The 18,183-nt window shown below is 48.0% G+C and overlaps 1 protein-coding gene across 1 annotated transcript in view; it reads right to left on the bottom strand.

Moving 5' to 3' along the window:
• Window positions 1-18,183, bottom strand: part of LOC135806187 (E3 ubiquitin-protein ligase SHPRH-like) — a 54,047-nt gene that overhangs the window by 26,927 nt on the left and 8,937 nt on the right. Inside the window, exons 4-14 of the mRNA XM_065320341.1 lie at window positions 13,802-14,360; window positions 13,098-13,205; window positions 12,606-12,723; window positions 11,443-11,522; window positions 11,217-11,261; window positions 10,320-10,398; window positions 9,324-9,487; window positions 9,039-9,146; window positions 8,577-8,642; window positions 8,115-8,212; window positions 3,537-3,631 (exon numbers count right to left, since the gene is read on the bottom strand). Coding sequence (XP_065176413.1) covers window positions 3,537-3,631; window positions 8,115-8,212; window positions 8,577-8,642; window positions 9,039-9,146; window positions 9,324-9,487; window positions 10,320-10,398; window positions 11,217-11,261; window positions 11,443-11,522; window positions 12,606-12,723; window positions 13,098-13,205; window positions 13,802-14,360 — 1,520 coding nt within the window. The remainder of the gene's footprint in view (window positions 1-3,536; window positions 3,632-8,114; window positions 8,213-8,576; window positions 8,643-9,038; window positions 9,147-9,323; window positions 9,488-10,319; window positions 10,399-11,216; window positions 11,262-11,442; window positions 11,523-12,605; window positions 12,724-13,097; window positions 13,206-13,801; window positions 14,361-18,183) is intronic.

An 18,183-nucleotide genomic window follows, 5' to 3' on the forward strand; every position in this document is an offset into this window, starting at 1 on the left:
TACCAGCATCGTTCAATGCGACGGACCCCACGATAGGCGGTCAGCCTTTGAAAGGTCATCCTAATAAAGTTATTATTATTATTATAGGTCTACCGACGGCCATGCATGTCCTACAAATTACATCATACTGGTGTTTGCGACAATCGATCCTATAATACACGTATATACACCACATGAATACACAGTACAGTCAGTGCAACAAGTGTATAAAAGTCACTGAAAAAAACAAAAAAAGGTACGAAAAATCAAAAAATTAAATTCCGCCAGCGCTCTTGACCACCCACCCTCTTTCTGCCTGAGGACGGATTTTTTAATTTTTCGAAAATTACGGACGACCCCTTACGGATAATCGAATGGTCGGATAGTCGATGTGCGGATAATCGATGTTCAACTGTACATGTATTTACCGTGTGTTTTCTTATCCGGAACATTTGCCTTATCTGAACACCCCCTGACAGTTGTCTGCCCAGAGGTGGTCGGATAATCGATGTTCAACTGTACTTGTATGCCTAGAAGCTAATCAGAAGGGTCCCCCAGTGAGAGGAGAAGAGCAAGCCCGGATCTTGGAAAGACAAATCAACTGAAGATTTAGTTTGTATCAGTGTGTCGTGACCCGAGGTCGACGACGCACAGCCATCCTAGCAACCTGGCAGACGAGGGGCCAGCACCAGCTGACAAGCGCTCAGCTGACTGATGGGTACGAGTCGCGCCAGCACCGCATGTGCACAGTACGGTAACTTACCGCATCTTTTCTATTCACTACATCATTACTACTCATTACATCATTACTACTCATTACATCACTACTACTCACTACATCATTAGACATTAGAGAGGTTCCGGGGTACGATTTTCCGTGCCAAAATCCGTATGGGCGCTACGGATTTTTTCCAGACGTGCTCCATACGATTTTTCGGCACGAAGAATCCGTGTGGACTGGCTTTCATACGAACCATGTTTCGTATGGAGATTTTGCGTCATCGGGTGCAGAAAGATTTTTCGCGTACAAATTTGGTACGAGAAACATCGACTTTCCGCGGGAAGTTTTGATTTCGGTACAAATTTCCAAAATAGAAAGGCATAGCGCGGGAATGTGACGTGTTTGCGATCGTAACCTAGGCAATGACGGCAAACACATACGTTCCGTGCCCCGGAACTTTTCACTGCTCGAAAACGACGTATAAAATATCCGTAGCGCCTCCACGGATTTTGGCACGAAAAATCGTACTCCGGAACCTCCCTATTACTACTACGTAGCCTTTATATGCACTTTAATACTACATTGTACATAATCATACAACTGCTACGATGCTGCATAATCTCGCGCCTTGTCAACTGTCATAGTCTATTAACTAGTATCTTCTTCCATTCTTGCATGTTGTATCCCGCCGTTATGAGACGTTCAATCATTATGAATCTAGCTTTGTCCGTTACTTGTCCCCTTGTCCCGCCGTCTAATATGATTAGTGAGTACAGTAGGTGTGCTCTGATTGGTTGTTGTTAGTTATTGTTATGAATATAAGTCCCTGTCTTTTATACGTTCGCTCTCTCGCTCCGGTACTGCTTCGATCTTGATCTCCTCTTTCTTCTCTTTACCTCTGACCTATCTACAAGGTATGTCCTTGGAAACGGAACTCTTGGTGGGCTGTTGAGTGATGGCGTGCATATATTGTGCACTTGGGATTCTGGGTCTTGCTCACACTTCGTGGCGGTCCTATTTGGTGTTGTTCGCAACGCAGGCTTTTGACTGACCCTTGGGGTCGGGTCATGACAATTGGTGCTGTGACCAGGATCCGTCACTCAATGTGAACTAATCCTCGGTTCTTTTTCTGGTGTGGCTTTTTTTGTCTTATCCAGAATGGCACAGGAAATGCTAGAGGAGTTCAACGCCCTTACGCAAGAAGCAGGCCAGGGGCGGGAGACTCCAACCAGGCAGAGCTTGGAACGGGCGATTGCTTTATTTGAAGGCGTGGGTCGCCCCGACCAAGGGCGACACTTGCGAAAATTGAAGGAGGACCTGGACTTCCTGTCATTAATATCCTTCAGGATATTGGGCCGGCATGCCGGTCACCGCACGGAGGAGTCGGAAGAGCCACCGAGAAAGAAAACTCGTAAAAACTCACGTAAGCCTAAGAAGGACAAGGCGTCTCCTAGTGCCAAGAAGGACCTGAGTACCGACACGGAACTCCCAACAGACTTACCAACTACCCCCGACAAGTCTGCGTCACAGTAATGTGCGGCCTCTTTTATTGGATCACATATTAATTCAATAAAAGTATTGTTATCTAAACCTGGCTGCGCTCTGATCGCGTGTATGGTGAGGAATGGAGGCTAAGACCGAAACTGTGGGGAAGTCTCATTTTCTTGAGATTGTTTGGTCAGAACCTGGCGGCATGTATAAGCCTTTGATACGTGAAGCGAGGAACCTGGGCATATATCTAGAACCGACAAGTAGTGTACTCGCAAGAGGGCTGGTTCGGGATATAAATATTCGGCAGTCACAATGACATACAGGGTTGGGTCTCTGGAGTCACGCTTGTTCAGCGGTAAGAACGGGTATAGGTGTGTAACACATTTTTACACGGTGCCATCACCGGTGGTATATCAGGAACTGCAGTTTGAACTACTTCTTCATGGTCATGCAGTCACTAGAATGAAAGTGGTCGTTGTTCACTTTTCTTTCTAGAAATGAATGGAGATGCGGTCCTCTAGTCAGGCAAGGCTAAGACACAGCATATTCAGGAGAGGACACACAGGCTGACGAGAACGCCAGCTGGTGTAATGTGTGAGAAGTGTTACAACACACACGGGTAAACACACTACATGTACCGGCTTAGGACGGTGTATCGGGAGGCACGGAAGGGAGATGACAAGTCCTAGAGACGGCAGGCTCAGGGACACTCAGCGGAAACGCCGAGTGACCCAAGTATCCAAAGAAAACTGGAAGGAATTGAACTAATCAGTGCTCCTGGTCGAACTAGGACACACAGGACTAAGGCAATGGGCCGGGAGGTCCGCACTAAGTAAAAGGATCACTCGGCAGCTTTCGGGTCAGGTCACTCTGGTCGAGTCTAAGCCCGGCTGAAGGGGAACGTCGTGTACGAGTGTACCAGACTAGGAGAGAAGGCACTCTGGTCGAGCCTGAGATGAGAGGGGCGTCGTGTACGAGTGTACTAGACATCCAAGGATGAAAGGATTGAACGACATGACAAGTGCATATGTGGTCAGAACAGGCATTGGAAGGTGCCGAAGGCTTCTACTTCAGTAGATAATCTACATACAGCTGCTCATCCCACGCCTGTACTTTCACTTGATTGAGCTCCCAATAAATTCATCATCAGGGTACGGTCACCACAAAGCAAAGCAAGAAAACAATGAGCTTCGTTCTCTTCCTTCCTTCAGACACAGACAGAACGTGTCGTGTGAAAGTGCTCCTTTCCGGACACGGTATACACTTCTCAGGCACTCGTACAAAGTACAAAGCATGCATGGCAGATAACCCACAGCAGCTGCGTTGTATCGGAGAGCCAACATACCATTCACAGCAACAATTTGAGCCTGGTTGGCCTCACCACACTCTTTCAAAGCTTTGGCAATCAGCTGGTCCAGCACTTCAGTCATGGAAAGAACTCTGCCAAACATGAAACACACACGTGCACACACACACACACACGTGCACACACACACACACACACGTGCACACACACACACATGCACAGAGAGAGAGAGAGAGAGAGAGAGAGAGAGAGAGAGAGAGAGAGAGAGAGAGAGAGAGAGAGAGAGAGAGAGAGAGAGAGAGAGAGAGAGAGAGAGAGAGAGAGAGAGAGAGAGAGAGAGAGAGGAGAGAGAGCATCTATGTCTGAAACCACTGAACGGCTGTTTAATCCATGTGTGCTGCAGCATTGGAATCCAATAACCTTTGCAAAACAGAAGGTCAGCAACTTCTGAAAAAATTCGTTTCTTCCAGACACTATACCAATCTGAGCTTGATTTTGACTGAATTTGGCTAGGTAACCCGAACTATTTACTGACAGTTTTCTTGCTTGCTGGAGTCTGAAGCTGCCTTTAGGTAGGAGTTGCATTTTTGATAGAAAGTATATTTTTCACAGTTTAAGAGTATTTATTCCCGTAGCTATGCAGAAGACGTTACTTCAGTAACGTCTGGCGCTAGCCAGGGTCCACACAGCTTTAATTTGGTGTTTGTTTGTTTGTTTGTGTCACGCCTGGCGCTATCCCGTATCTGTCCCGTACTGTACCGTACCAGCAAAGACAGCTGGCCACAATATTTTTGTGTGTTTGTGCCATCGACATGCCTGGCGCTATCCCCTACCTGTCCCGTACCATCAAGAGTACGGTACCATCAAGAGAATAAGACATTAGTATATATGCGAAGTGTATCGGGGGAATGCATTCAGTGCAGTAACATTTTTTGTGGATTTGTGTGCGAGGCCGAGATCCCATTAGCAGGCTGGCTGGGCCGCCTGTCGACCTGCCCGGGAATCGCATGTAGGCGGATAGCATAATAACTATAACGTATAATTATACAGTCATGTAGATGTAGAGCAGGGAGTCATATTATGTAAACGACTCCCTGCTGTATGGGGAGATTTTCCTTAAAGAAATACGAAGTAGGGAGACGAGTAAATGCAATCAGAATGGATGTTGGTTGCCGCCAGTATAATAATAATAAGAAGATAAATGCCCGTGATCGGCAGAGTCAGCGCCGGTCCCAGGAAATGTCATCGACTGCAGAACGCCCGTGATCGGCAGAGTCAGCGCCAGTCCCGAAGCTATGCAGAAGACGTTACTTCAGTATCTCATTGAAACGTTTTGGCAATACAATGATGAAGCTAATCAAAGGAAAAAGCATTTCCACCAGTTCTAACAACATGCACGATGAGCTAGGCAACAAAGCATAGCGCAGGGCCCTGAGCTTCCAAGCTCTCTCGTTTGTAGAGCTTGTGTGAATATAGATTCCTAGGTTCGAACCCCACGATCGGCAAAAAAAGAAGTGGTCTCCGCCCAAGTCTGTGTCCGAAGTCCGGGAGTTCCTTGGATTCACGGGCTATTACCGGAAGTTTGTCCCAAGTTTTGTCAACCTTGTTGCTCCGCTCACGGCCTTAAAGGGGAAGTTAAGGCAAAAATTAAAATTTCGCCAGTTGTAGTCATCGGGGTGCTGAGTCGAATGGTCTTGGTCCGAGAAAGCTGAGACGCTCCCTTCCTACTTGAATCCCAATCGAACTCGCGCACTTCAACCGAAACTGGGTGACTGCGCCCTACTAGATGGGGATTTGTATGCAAAATGTCACTAAAAGCGCCATTTCGTTCTTATAAAAGCACGGATGACCGCGATTGGCCCATATGTTGTAGTCTTTTGGACGCTGAGTCGACTGGTTTTGGTCCGAAAAGGCTGCGATGCAGCGTTCCTCCTTTATTCCCAATCGAACATGGTTGAACAAGTGGTCACGTGCTCCTGGGTGCCCAAATCACCTGGTCACCACGCCAGCAGGCGACAACTTTCACACCAAGGTTCAACTCGAGTTCAACTCGAGTGACAGGACTGCACCCAAAAAAGGTCAAACAGGCTAGTAAGTTGTACACTGCAGGCACGGTGACCAGGTGACTGGTGTACGCAGGAGCACGTGACCGCTTGTTCAACCATGTTCGATTGGGAATAAAGGAGGAACGCTGCATCGCAGCCTTTTCGGACCAAAACCAGTCGACTCAGCGTCCAAAAGACTACAACATATTGGCCAATCGCGGTCATCCGTGCTTTTATAAGAACGAAATGGCGCTTTTAGTGACATTTTGCATACAAATCCCCATCTAGTAGGGCGCAGTCACCCAGTTTCGGTGGAAGTGCGCGAGTTCGATTGGGATTCAAGTAGGAAGGGAGCGTCTCAGCTTTCTCGGACCAAGACCATTCGACTCAGCACCCCGAAGACTACAACTGGTGAAATTTTAATTTTTGCCTTAACTTCCCCTTTAACGAAGAAGGGTGTGCCGTATGTCTGGTCTGCCGATTGTGACACTGCCTTTCGAGTTCTGCGGGAGACGATGTGCTCTGCGCCAATCCTTGCGTTCCCCGATTTCCGTCCAGGGGCGGTGAGTTTTGTCTTGGACACGGATGCTAGTGCTAGCTGTATGGGTGCGGTCCTTAGCCACCAGCAGGAAGGGCAAGAACGTGTAATTGCATATGCTAGTAAGAGTTTCAACAAGGCCCAGAGGAATTATAGTGTCACTGAGCAGGAACTCCTTGCTGTTGTTACCTTTGCCTCACACTTCCGCCACTATTTGCTGGGTACTCAACTCTTTGTACGCACGGACCATCAGGCGTTGAAGTGGCTTCATAGCCGCATGATTCCAGAACCGACTGGACGGAAGGCTCGTTGGCTTGAGACCTTGGCGGACTTCCGCTACGTTATTCTGCACCGTCCTGGTCGTTTACACCAGAACGCTGACACTCTTTCGCGTTTCGTCACTTCTGCTATCCCTTCCGTATCTTGTGTGGCTCCGGCTCCCGATGTGCTGCCTCTTCCTCCGCAGGTTGACGGCTTCTTCTTCTTCCTCGTGGCTGCCGCGTGAATCGCCTGCTATGTTGCGTCAATGTCAAATGTCTGACCCTGATCTTGTTGTTGTGTTTTCCTGGTTCCATGATGTGAATCGTTCTTTCAGTCCTCCAGGTGACCTCCAGGGTACAAGCCGTGCTGTCCGTTGCTATGCGTATGAACTGCCCTCTCTAGTTGTATTAGAAGGTGTTCTCTATCGGTCTATTGATGATGTCCTGCAATTTGTTGTACCCTTCTCCCTGCAGCGTGAGTGTCTTCAGATGGTCCATAGTGTACCGGCTGGTGGCCACTTTGGTTTTGACAAAACCCTTGCAAAGTGTCGTCGTCGTCGTTTTTTCTGGCCTGGTATGACAAGTTCTGTCCGTTTGTTTGTGCAGTGTTGCCAGGTGTGTGCTGCAGGCAAAGCTAGTCACCAGCCTGTCGCCCCGCTCGTACCAATGTTGGGTGGGTATCCGGGTGACCTTGTTGCTATGGATCTTGTTAACTCAGTCCCGCAACCGCTACTTACTCGTCTGTGTGGACTACTTTACTCGGTGGCCTGAGCCTGAGGCTGAGGCCTATCCTCTACCGGACATTACAGCTCGAACTGTTGCGCATGCATTTGTCAATGGTTGGGTTTCTCGGTTTGGTGCTTCTGACCGGATTCATTCCGATCAGGGCGCTCAGTTTGAGTCTGCTTTGTTTGCTGAGCTCTGCTCCCTGTTGCAGGTTCGCAAGTCACGCACGACTCCATACCACCCTGCTGGTGATGGCTTAGTTGAGCGAATGAATCGTACGCTAATCACTACGCTCCGACTGTACGCTAGTGACAACCCTGAGTCCTGGGACCAGCATGTACCCCTGTGTCTCCTAGCGTACCGGACGGCGGTCCAGAAGTCCACCGGTGAAACGCCGGCACGCTTAATGTTTGGGTGTGAGCTCCGTTTGCCAGCTGACATTATCTATGGGTTGCCACCTGATTACCAAGCTGTTTCTACACATGAGTATGTGCAGCATGTTGAGTCTGTCCTACATAGTACCTATGCCCGTGCAGCTGACGCTGTGGCCCATCGCCGGATGAAGGAGTACTATGATCGAGGTGTCCACGGTTCACCCCTTCATCCAGGACAGTATGTGTGGCTGCTCGACACCGCGGTGAAGCCGGGCGAAAGCCGTAAGTTACATAAGCCGTGGACTGGGCCATTTGTTGTCCGCTCACTGACTGGTCCGGTCGTGGAAATAGTGCTGGTTGCAGACTTACGCAAGCACAAGCGTGTGCACTACAATTCCAAGTGTGTATAATATTTCTTTCCTGATAACTATTGGTAAACTACGACGCGAGTGTTTGACTTGAGTGAGTGTGATTGCCTCCGGGACCAGCTATTACATTTATATGCATACTGGTCTGTGAGACCGGCGCTGCCAAATTCATGAGGTCAAATTTCTCTTGCCCTGTCCTTGCACAAGTCAACTATGATACACAGGCCAATGGCCCGGTGTGGCTATACACACATTGAAATCGTGTTTACGGTAATACTGATTAATGATGAGGAGATTGACTCGTACTCATGGTTTTGCTGTCTTCTTGCAAGTGCCCAGTTGCCAGTTCGAACAGCCTGGGGATGATCGCAAGACTGGCGCAAGGCAAGCAACGGGTGCATCAACTATACAGCAGAGCCAAGACAAAACCCAAAACAGCTGAAATCACAAACATCCATACAGGAAGAGTGAGGGACTTCATCACAAAGCATCAACACATCTCTTTTGACACTGTGAAACATGAGCCACCCCCCCCCCCCCCCATACCAACACACACACACAATGCATTCACTCATGCACAATCATAAACATACGCACCCACACACATAAACTCTCCCTGAGCTCTACTCTCAGAACTGCAAGAGTGCAATCATAGATAATGATAGTGCCAGTGACTCTACATACACATGCATGCACCTATCAGTATCTGCAAACAAAATTAATACACATACACATGCATGCACCTACATGTATCAAGCAAATACATACCGAAGCAGTTGTTCTCCGGTCCAGGTCTCTCAGGTGCACATTCTTCAGCTTATGCCGCTTAATGATCTGCAACGCACGGCAAAAGCATACCAGAACGAAAATTCAGTCTCTAGCAATTGAAAACTACACCATCGCCACATCTGCAAACCACAACCAGCACAACAGCAGTTCAGTACACACAATTATACTTTCCAAGTACAGTAAAACCTGTCACTGAGGTGACCACTCTGATAAGGTGACCACCTGTCCTGGAGGACCACTACAATTAGGAGCAAGGGATATTATTCACAGTCAAATTACCCTGGATAAGGACTATTAAGGAGACCAACTGCACACAGCAACCACATTTGAAGGTCCCATGAGTGGTCGCCTTAGACAGGTTACAGCGTACATGTACATCGCAACATGCACTTCTAGCAATCACAACTAATCAGTACGGCCATGTAAGAACCAAGAACCTACGTTGTACAGGTGTCTGGAGCAGTCTTCCAGCTGTCGTTGGTAGTACTCGCGTTCCACTGGCTTGAACTTGATCATCTCAACGGATACAGTTTGATCTGGAATGCCCAGCTAGAGCAAACAGTGCACGGGGCAAGACAGACAAACAGTGGTCAGACGATAGAATACTGCCCAGGAGAGATAACAGCGACAACGTACAGTGATTACATTGTAATTCTCGTTTTGCACAAAGAAGTTACCTGTCTTTCAGATATTTAGAAAAAAAGGTAGTGAACTTGAAATACTCACCTCGTGCTCAACATCCTTCTTGGCAGTGCGCCACATGATGTTGGACAGAAGGCCATGCATAGCGTCAGTGTAGCCATTGCAATACGGATCGTACGCAGCATCTTTCCACCAGCCCTGCACGCAGTATGGCCAGGCATTCAGAAAGTACAATAGGCCGTAGAGATCTACAAAGTGAGCATGTAAACATCACACAGCAGCAGATGCAGAAATTTTAAATTGTCTTGGAGCATAGCAACACAAACATGACAATAATGTTACATCCGTTTACCGGAGTAGCAACAAACATGTTATCCAGTAAAATAACAGTGCATGCTATACAACACACACACACACACACACACGCACACACACACGCACATACACGCACATACCATTGGACCATTGGACGCCCATCGCCGGAGGCGATGATAGCGATGCTACAGCAGAAGCCATAGCAGCTTGTGCTGGGATTGCACCATTCAACAGCTTGCAAGGCTGAAGAATTGACCGCCACTATTCAGCCTGGTCTACACCACACAGCTATGAAGTGGCTTTTTCTGGCCAGTGAATCCCTACTTTTTGGTCCTTTTCATTTTTTCATTTCTTTCACGCACACACATCACACCACATACTCCGGCATGCACTGGCTGTTGGTAACCACCCAGGAGAATGAAAGAAAAGTCAGGAGGAGTCTGAGAAAGAGAAGAAAGACGTGTGTGACCATAATCGTCGGGAATCGAACCCGCAACCTATCGATTGGAAATCGCTGCACATACCACTGCACCATATGGGACACGCACATACACACACACACACACTCACGCACACACGCGCGCGCGCGCACACACACACACTCACCCACACCCACACACACACACACACACACACACACACACATATATAAATACACATGTACATGTACATATCAATCAGGTTCAGTCAGTACTACGATATCTGGCCGATTGTACAGTTTACTGTGCACCACACTGCATATTGCTCACTTAACAAGTAACTTACCATCCAATCCTCGATTGATAGGTGAACCTGTCACGCACCATCGATGTACTGCAGCTAGTTTGTTAGCCATTTGAGCTGCCTGCAGAGTACCCACAACGACAGGGTTACGTTCAGTGCATCATTAGAGAGGTTTTGCATTCCGAATTTCGGAATTATTTTCGGAACGTCGCGGCAGCAGTCGAAAAAGTAGTCGAACTTTCGGAAGTGTGGTGGCGAAAGTGCATGGTTTTCCGAAAATGGATTTTCGGCTCTTTCATGTTTGGGAGTGCATATTTGAATACAAAAAGTGTATTTTTCATGTTTGTATTTTTGCTTTCTGCTGCTCTCGATTATTTGAAAAAATTTCCACGTTTGATTTTTGCTGGTTTTTGCTACTGTCGCTGATCTCGCCATGTTGACTAATCTTCTCACACTCCATCACACTCTATCTTCCTTTGCCATGGAGCCTACTGCGTACTGACAGTACAAGACAGTAGTTCGCCAACGTTTTCAACCTCGTCTTCAGCTGTTGGATCACTTGGTCCACCATCAGTCCGTCCTCGTCTTCGAACCGCACCCAAATTCAGTTTGACCTGTCCACATGGATTTGATCCTGCTCAACCCCTTCGACGCTCTCCATTTTGTTTTGCATGGCAACCCTTGGAAACGAAGTCGAATCAGATTTTCGGAATGCAAAACACTGAAAATACCGTTTTTCGGAACGCGCTTTTCTGGAAAAGCACAGTCGAAAATCATTCCGAAATTCGGAATGCAAAACCTCTCTATTGCCTAAGCACCTTACACCTCAAGTGAATAGTGTGCGTGCGCAGACATGCTATCACACCCAGGATAAAAATATGTAGTGTAAAACAAGGAAACAATGTGGGTCAGCAATGGGCAATGGAAGCCTAAACTCACCCTGGCACTGGTGTTTTCCACCATTTGAGCTTCATCCAGGCAGATCTACAGCACAAAGGGAAAAAATTCGTTTCCACCAGGCCACAAGAAGTTGAGGTCGAGAAGCACTATAACCTAAATGAACAACTCCAAGGAAACAAACACGATAGAAGAGAAGGTGAATGACAACAAAGCAAGGCATATGACATCAGCGGTAGTGGAGAAGGCAAAATCATAGTCATCTTACACGCCAGAATTTCAGACCGATGAGCGGACTAGGCATTGCAATGTAGCGGCGCTTGTGTCGTCTAGGACGGTCGTCTTGACCTGAAGTCGAAACAACAACGAGACTGCACGAGTCAACACACGAAAACCTCAACACGGAGCATGAAGTCAATCAAGTTTTGCACACCTGATGCATATCTAATGATGGTACTTGATAAGACACTGTAAGACATGTTATTATAACGAGTCGCAAATTTAACGATTGTCCAAAATTCATAGGTTAGCGAGAACTAGGGGTGAAACGATTAGTTCGAATATTCGAGTATTCGTTCGAAAATCTCAAACGAGCGAGTATTCGAAATTTTGCAGTCGATCGTTTTTTTTTTTTTTTTTTTTTTTTAGTACTGGCCTTTTATTTTTCAAAAACTTCTGTTGTACTGCTCATCGCGATATCGACTGGTATCAAGAGTCCATAAACATGTTTATGCACTCTTGCTGGTATGCATGCATTATTCGTGCCTTTGAGTCAGTATTTTATGACTTGGATGATGCGATCACCACGGCAAGTACATGTAACGTTATTTTGTTTTGAGATAATGAAAGTACTGGTGAAAACCGTTACTTTACACTGTGTACAAGACGTTGGCGACTTTTGTTCTATGTTCACAGATAATTTCTTCCGAATTGCTCGAGAACTCACAAATCTAGCGCTTTTGAATTTCGATAAAATACTCGAAATAATCGGATACTCGATCGAATATTATGAATGAGTGATCGATTGGTCAAAATAGATACTCGTTTCACCCCTAGCGAGAACATATGTTAACGATCTTGCAGTATTCCGCCATATCCACACATGACATATATGAAGCCATACGGCCTAAACGGATCTTATTATAACGAAGAAATGTCATCCGTTAAAACGTTAGATTTACTTCCTCGTTACATATACACGTCTTACAGCAGTATCAACAAAATATCTACACTTTCACAACAGGAAACAAACAGGAAACAACAGGAAACAAACAAGAAGATCATTAAATTTTAGAAGAGCCATACGAATCAAATTCGTTTTCGGAACAACACTATTTCTGTGTTGCGCCAAAGTAAGAGAAAAGCAAGCTTGAGTAGCACCATGACAAAGTACATGAACTGGCTGTAAGTCACAATGCAATCAATACATACCGAACTTGAGCCCAGCGTGTGACAAGTCCAATGTAAAGACGTGATACGTGGTGACAATGATATCATATTCTGCCAGCTCACTCGGATTCAGGTAGCCGTTTGGAACGCCAGTGTAATTCTAAAAAACAACAACGACAACGCCAACAACAACAACAACAACAGCAACAACAACAACAACAACAACAACAGCTGTGAGCAAGAAAACAATACCTATACAAAGAATAAAAACAATGCCAAAGCAAGCATGGCCGGGAGCTGGTAGAGGCATGTATGTAGTTCCGAAGCGGCTTGGCATCATCATCATCAACATCAACATCATCATCATCATCAACATCAACATCATCATTGTCATCATAGACAGGATGATGTGACAGCAGGTAGGAGCAGAAGATGCTCTTCTCCAGACCCATTCACTGACATGGATTTCACCAGGAATGGATAATAACAAATGGCAACGTGCTACAGAGTGTCAAAGTGCCAGCCCACACATACCAGCCACTTGAATGTACCAGGACGACTGTGCAGCTTCACCTCGTCCAGCCACTGGCCTGAGATCTGCGACGGAGAAATGATCAATGTTGTTTTGCATGGCATCGGGTCCTGCAAAGCACACACACACACACACACACACACACACACACACACACACACGTGGCAGCGTCAAGCGGGCAACACCGCACATAACACAATTACCATGAAATTACAAACAAACAACCCCATAAGCATGTAGAGAACTTGAACACTTTAAAAGAAAAGAACAGGACAGTACAATGCATTGGTAAAGAAGAACGCGCAGGATACACCATGCACAATTTCACACAGTGACCAAAGTGCATGTGCACTTACAATCTCATCGTACTACGCATTCAACATGGCACGTGATGTGAAAACACAAAGGGTTCATCAAACACATCCCATGGTGGATGCAGCATGTGGATAGTGTATGTGATCTGGCTGTGCGAGAGAGTGTGCTCAGCAAGGGCATTTACACATGGCCTCACATATACAGGTCAAGGCAAAATGCAAATCCACTCACTAGGTATATCCGTACTTCGACATGTCTGTGATGACCAGGAGATACTTTTTCTTCTTCTTCAATATCTCTAGCATGCACAGTTCAAGCCAAGCGCACTCGGACTATAACGTGATGCAGCAACAGACCCGATTGCATGACAGTTTTACGAGGCGGTTCTTACTCGTGATGCGTAACACTGTGGACAGATGTAGTCACCGCTGGGCAGCTTGGTCTTGAAGTGAACACAGGCTCTGTGCTGCCAGCCATTGCAGCGTACACAAAAGACGTGCTCGGTGCAGTTTGCCTGCGAATCCTCAATCTTCTCATTGCACAAGCAGTTACCAGCGTCCGTATGCTCATTCCCTGTGTCATCGCTGGCTTTCCAGGATGCACAAGATGATGACTTTGCCGTAGGAGGGTGTGATGGTGCGTCAATATTCAACGATGTTGTACTGGCGTTAGTACAGGACTCGCCAGCGAGGTCAATAGACATGGCAGATGTAGTCACTGATGGAGTTAGAGGCTGAGAAATGGCAGAACCATTCACAGTCGGCCCTGGAGCCACGAGAGCCTGTGCAGAGTTTCCTGTGGTGGCTTTGGACTGCCTGCTTACAGGTTCAGGTAACGTATACGGGTTACACAGGATAGTTGCCAGCACCTCCACTGTCTTACCCAAGCCCATCTCATCGGCCAGGATTCCTCCGGACACATGCCAGCCAGGAAAACGATGCCGGGTCATTCTATGCAACAAAACACACCCACACCCACACAAACACACGTACAAGGACAAATTTGGTGTGTGTGTGTGTGTGGCGATTTTGGCCTCACCGTCAGTGCCGGCAAAACCAAGTTCATGGTTTCTGGCCCCAACATCTCTAACGACGATCTAGAGCCGCGTGCGATTCGAACTATGGAGATTGCCCATGTGTCGTCTTTTCGATACCTTGGATCCAACATACACAACAACGGCCGATGTCATGATGATGTCACATCCTGGAGCGCACAAGCTGCCAAAACGTTTGGCGCTCTGAAGAAATCGATATTCCACGACGTAACACTGACAATATCCATCAAACGGTCAGTGTACAATGCGTGTGCGCTGTCGACTCTGCTCTATGGGTCCGAATGCTGGGTACCGCTACAGGCTGATGTTCATGTGTTGTCTGTCTTTCATCTCCGTTGTGTCCGCACCATTGTGGGCATCAGTCGTCAAGATGTATGGAATGACAGGATAACTAATGTTGACATTCTGGAGCGCTGGGGAGATACCTTGGGCATGGAGTGCGTCTCAGCAGACGTCGCCTTAAGTGGCTTGGTCATGTGTCAAGGATGGAGGATGAGCGCATCCCGAAGGCTCTACTGTTCGGTTCGTTTCCAAACAAGAGACCTGCCCATGGTCTGCGGAAAAGGTGGCGAGACTGTGTTTGGAGTGACGTCAAACCACTTGACGACTGATATGAAGTGGCCACCTCTTCTCGCTCCAAATGGCGCAAGGCTTACCGTTGTCTGCCAGACAAGCAGAATAGACCTCGACCACCACCGGTTGTGTGCCAAACTTGTCATCGCTCCTTCAGTCGTGTAAGTGACAGGAAGCGACACAAGTGTACAGCTATGCGTGCCCTACCCGTAAGCCAACAGCCAGGAAGTTGTCACTGCGACCAGTGTGACAGATGGTTTCGGAGCAAGGGTGGATTTGCCCGACACAAGTGCTCGCCAGCAACATCACCAGCAGAGGCATCTTCTGACAAAGTTGAGTCACCAGTCACGAACAATATGTCCTGCGAACGCTGCAGCTTCCACTGCGCCCGCTGTGTGCTATCGCGCCAAGGCGTGAAGCGTCACAAGTGCAGCCGTGGCTCGGCCAGAGCAACCAACACAGACCGTAGCTCATTCTGCATCGTTTGCAATTGCGGTCGGCGTTTCAGTAGACCACAGGACCTATCCCGTCATCGCCCCTACTGTTCCGAACCTGCTCAACCCCCCATGGGGTCCGCATAGCCAGAATATGGCAGCGCGTCCAAGGGGTGTGTGTGTGTGTGTGTGTGTGTGTGTGTGTGTGTGTGTGTGTGCGCGTAAGTGTCAGCTAGGCGATGACGACCAGCCGCCGGCCCCTGCCCCTGCTCCTCTTGTTGTTCCGGGTGTAACTTGCACAACCTGCCAGCGTTCGTTTAAATCGGCTGCGGGTCTCAAGCGTCACCGTTGTGGAACCTGTCCAAAGCGCCCCACTATGGCTGAACGCCAGCATTTCAAGTTTCACTGCCAAGTTTGCCACAACCGACGGTTCCGGAGGCGGCAAGATCTGGATCGCCACTTGGAGCATTGCCTTCCTCCCCCCCCCCCCCCCTAACCTCTCTGACAGTACCCCCCCCCCCATTTGGGAGCGGCGTGGTCAATTTCTGGCAGCTGTCAATAGTAGTAGTAGTAGTAGTAGTAGTAGTAGTAGTAGTAGTAGTAGTAGTAGTAGTCACATCCTTTATTGCTGAACCCACAAATAATTGTGATACAATTTGTAAACCATCCGAGGAAGAAGAGAAAGCCATTAAAAATAAAAAATAAAACAAAAAAGGTTATTGTACCATGCCAAACGGCTATTATTAAGTCATGTACCAATTGTAATACATGACGTAGTATAGTAGTCAAGCACCTACAAAATACTTTGCAGGATAATATTTAAATTGCCTAGCATGCCTACAAATCCGCAGAGCATGCCAATGTTAAATAGGCCAACATATGAATGAATACCGAAGGCGGTTACATGGACAGAAGGCGACATTGGTCGAGAAAAGATGGGCCTATTCTCTTCCTCAAGTAAGACGCTCTGCAACCACGGAGGCACGTGATTGACCACCTCAGCAAAACAAATGCAATTTTGCAGCGTAGCTGTGCCATCACAACAGCGTACTGGAGGTCACTATGCTTGTTTACCACCAGCTGAACAATGTTCTTCAATGCGCGAGAGCACTCCGTGCCACATACGCCGTTTGTCGAGAATACGAGCGGAGTGAATGACCCCCTCTCGACATCGACAACACGCTGAAGATAGGCCCGCTTCTTCTGATGTTCATTCCGGGAAATCTGTGCAAGGACTTCCTGTCGCGACAGCAAAGACGCCGAGGGGTGAGTAACCCTCACATCAAAGAATGCATCTTGCTGTGGCGACCAAAAGCCCCTTGCACGGATATCCAATCGAGCCTCTGCAGCACGATTAGCGGTAGCGCCGTGAAGTTGTTCACCATCCAACGGCAAAAGCGGTGGCTCTGTCTGAACATCCGGGATGGCAGAAGTCATCACCTCCACCAGCACATCACGAAGCTCATTGTGTCGCAGACTTGGGTAGCCTCCTGTAGGGCATGTCAATGCATGGTCGACAGACATGTCTCTACCACACACACAAGTTGGTGGGAGGCCATCAATACCCCAGCCATAGCGCAGGGCGAGACCATCCCGGAAACATGCTTTATTTAGCGCAAAGCCGTTCACAGCCAGAGGCTCAGCCGTTAGCCAACTGGACACGCCAGCATCAGCAGCAATCTCCAACAGCACTCGCTGACATGGGCTGAGCTCAGGACTCAAAGCAACCTGAGCCTCCTTAGCCGCAGTAGCCATTCTCCGACGTTCGGCATTTCGCAACGCTATTACCTCCGCCTGCAAATCAGCCGGAGCAATGTCAGCATCAGGGCGACGAAGCAAATCAATCACCGGCCGTGCCGAGGCCATACTGGAGGTCCACTGATGCACTGCATGAGGCCCAATGGCAGGAATTGAGAGACCACCGGACTTAACAGGCAAGCCGATGAGACTCCGCTCAATGGCGGACATGTTCTTCCGACCAGTGATTGCTGGTATCAAACTGTTGTCAATCACATTATCTAGCCTGCCGAAAGCATCCGGCTCCGGCAAGCCATGTGAGCACATATGATAGCGCCAACGCGACCTCAATCCACGGGAGAAAACAGAATATGCAGCATGTGGCTGGGTTTCCGCCAGAGTGGAGAGAGTACCGACCTCCCTGCACCATACGGAAACATGACGACACAGACTCTCCTGTACAAATTCCTCCTCACCAATGGCCCCACCAAGATAACGAACACCATTGGTCAGCACATGTATACCCGTTGGGTCGAACAGCTCTCGGGCTTCTGACTCCAGGGCGGGTTTCACCAGCAGAACTGTCTTGGCTGCATTAGGGTAATATCCATACTTCGGGCCAATCTCCTCGATTGATTTCCAAAACGAATGCACGGCCGCCAATCTGCCACCAGACTCGCCATCATCCGCGTACCAGCATTGGTTCACATCAGGGTGCTGTTCACGGAGTTTACAAATCATAGGAGCCACCGCAAGAGCAAACATGGCCATGGCCAGAGGGTCTCCCTGACAAGTTCCCTCGCGCGAGTACAATACTACGCCACCAGGAAGAAATAGTGGAATATCCGCACCATATGTATTACGACAAATTTTTTCCATCGGTGGACACACACGTGCGATATTATGCAAGGCGGCCTTCCTGTTGATTGCGTTAAAGGCATTAGATGCATCGATGAGTAAGATTGCATCAGTGTC

Source organism: Sycon ciliatum, chromosome 1 (genome assembly GCF_964019385.1).
Source record: "Sycon ciliatum chromosome 1, ocSycCili1.1, whole genome shotgun sequence".
In the NCBI taxonomy this organism is placed as follows: domain Eukaryota; kingdom Metazoa; phylum Porifera; class Calcarea; order Leucosolenida; family Sycettidae; genus Sycon; species Sycon ciliatum.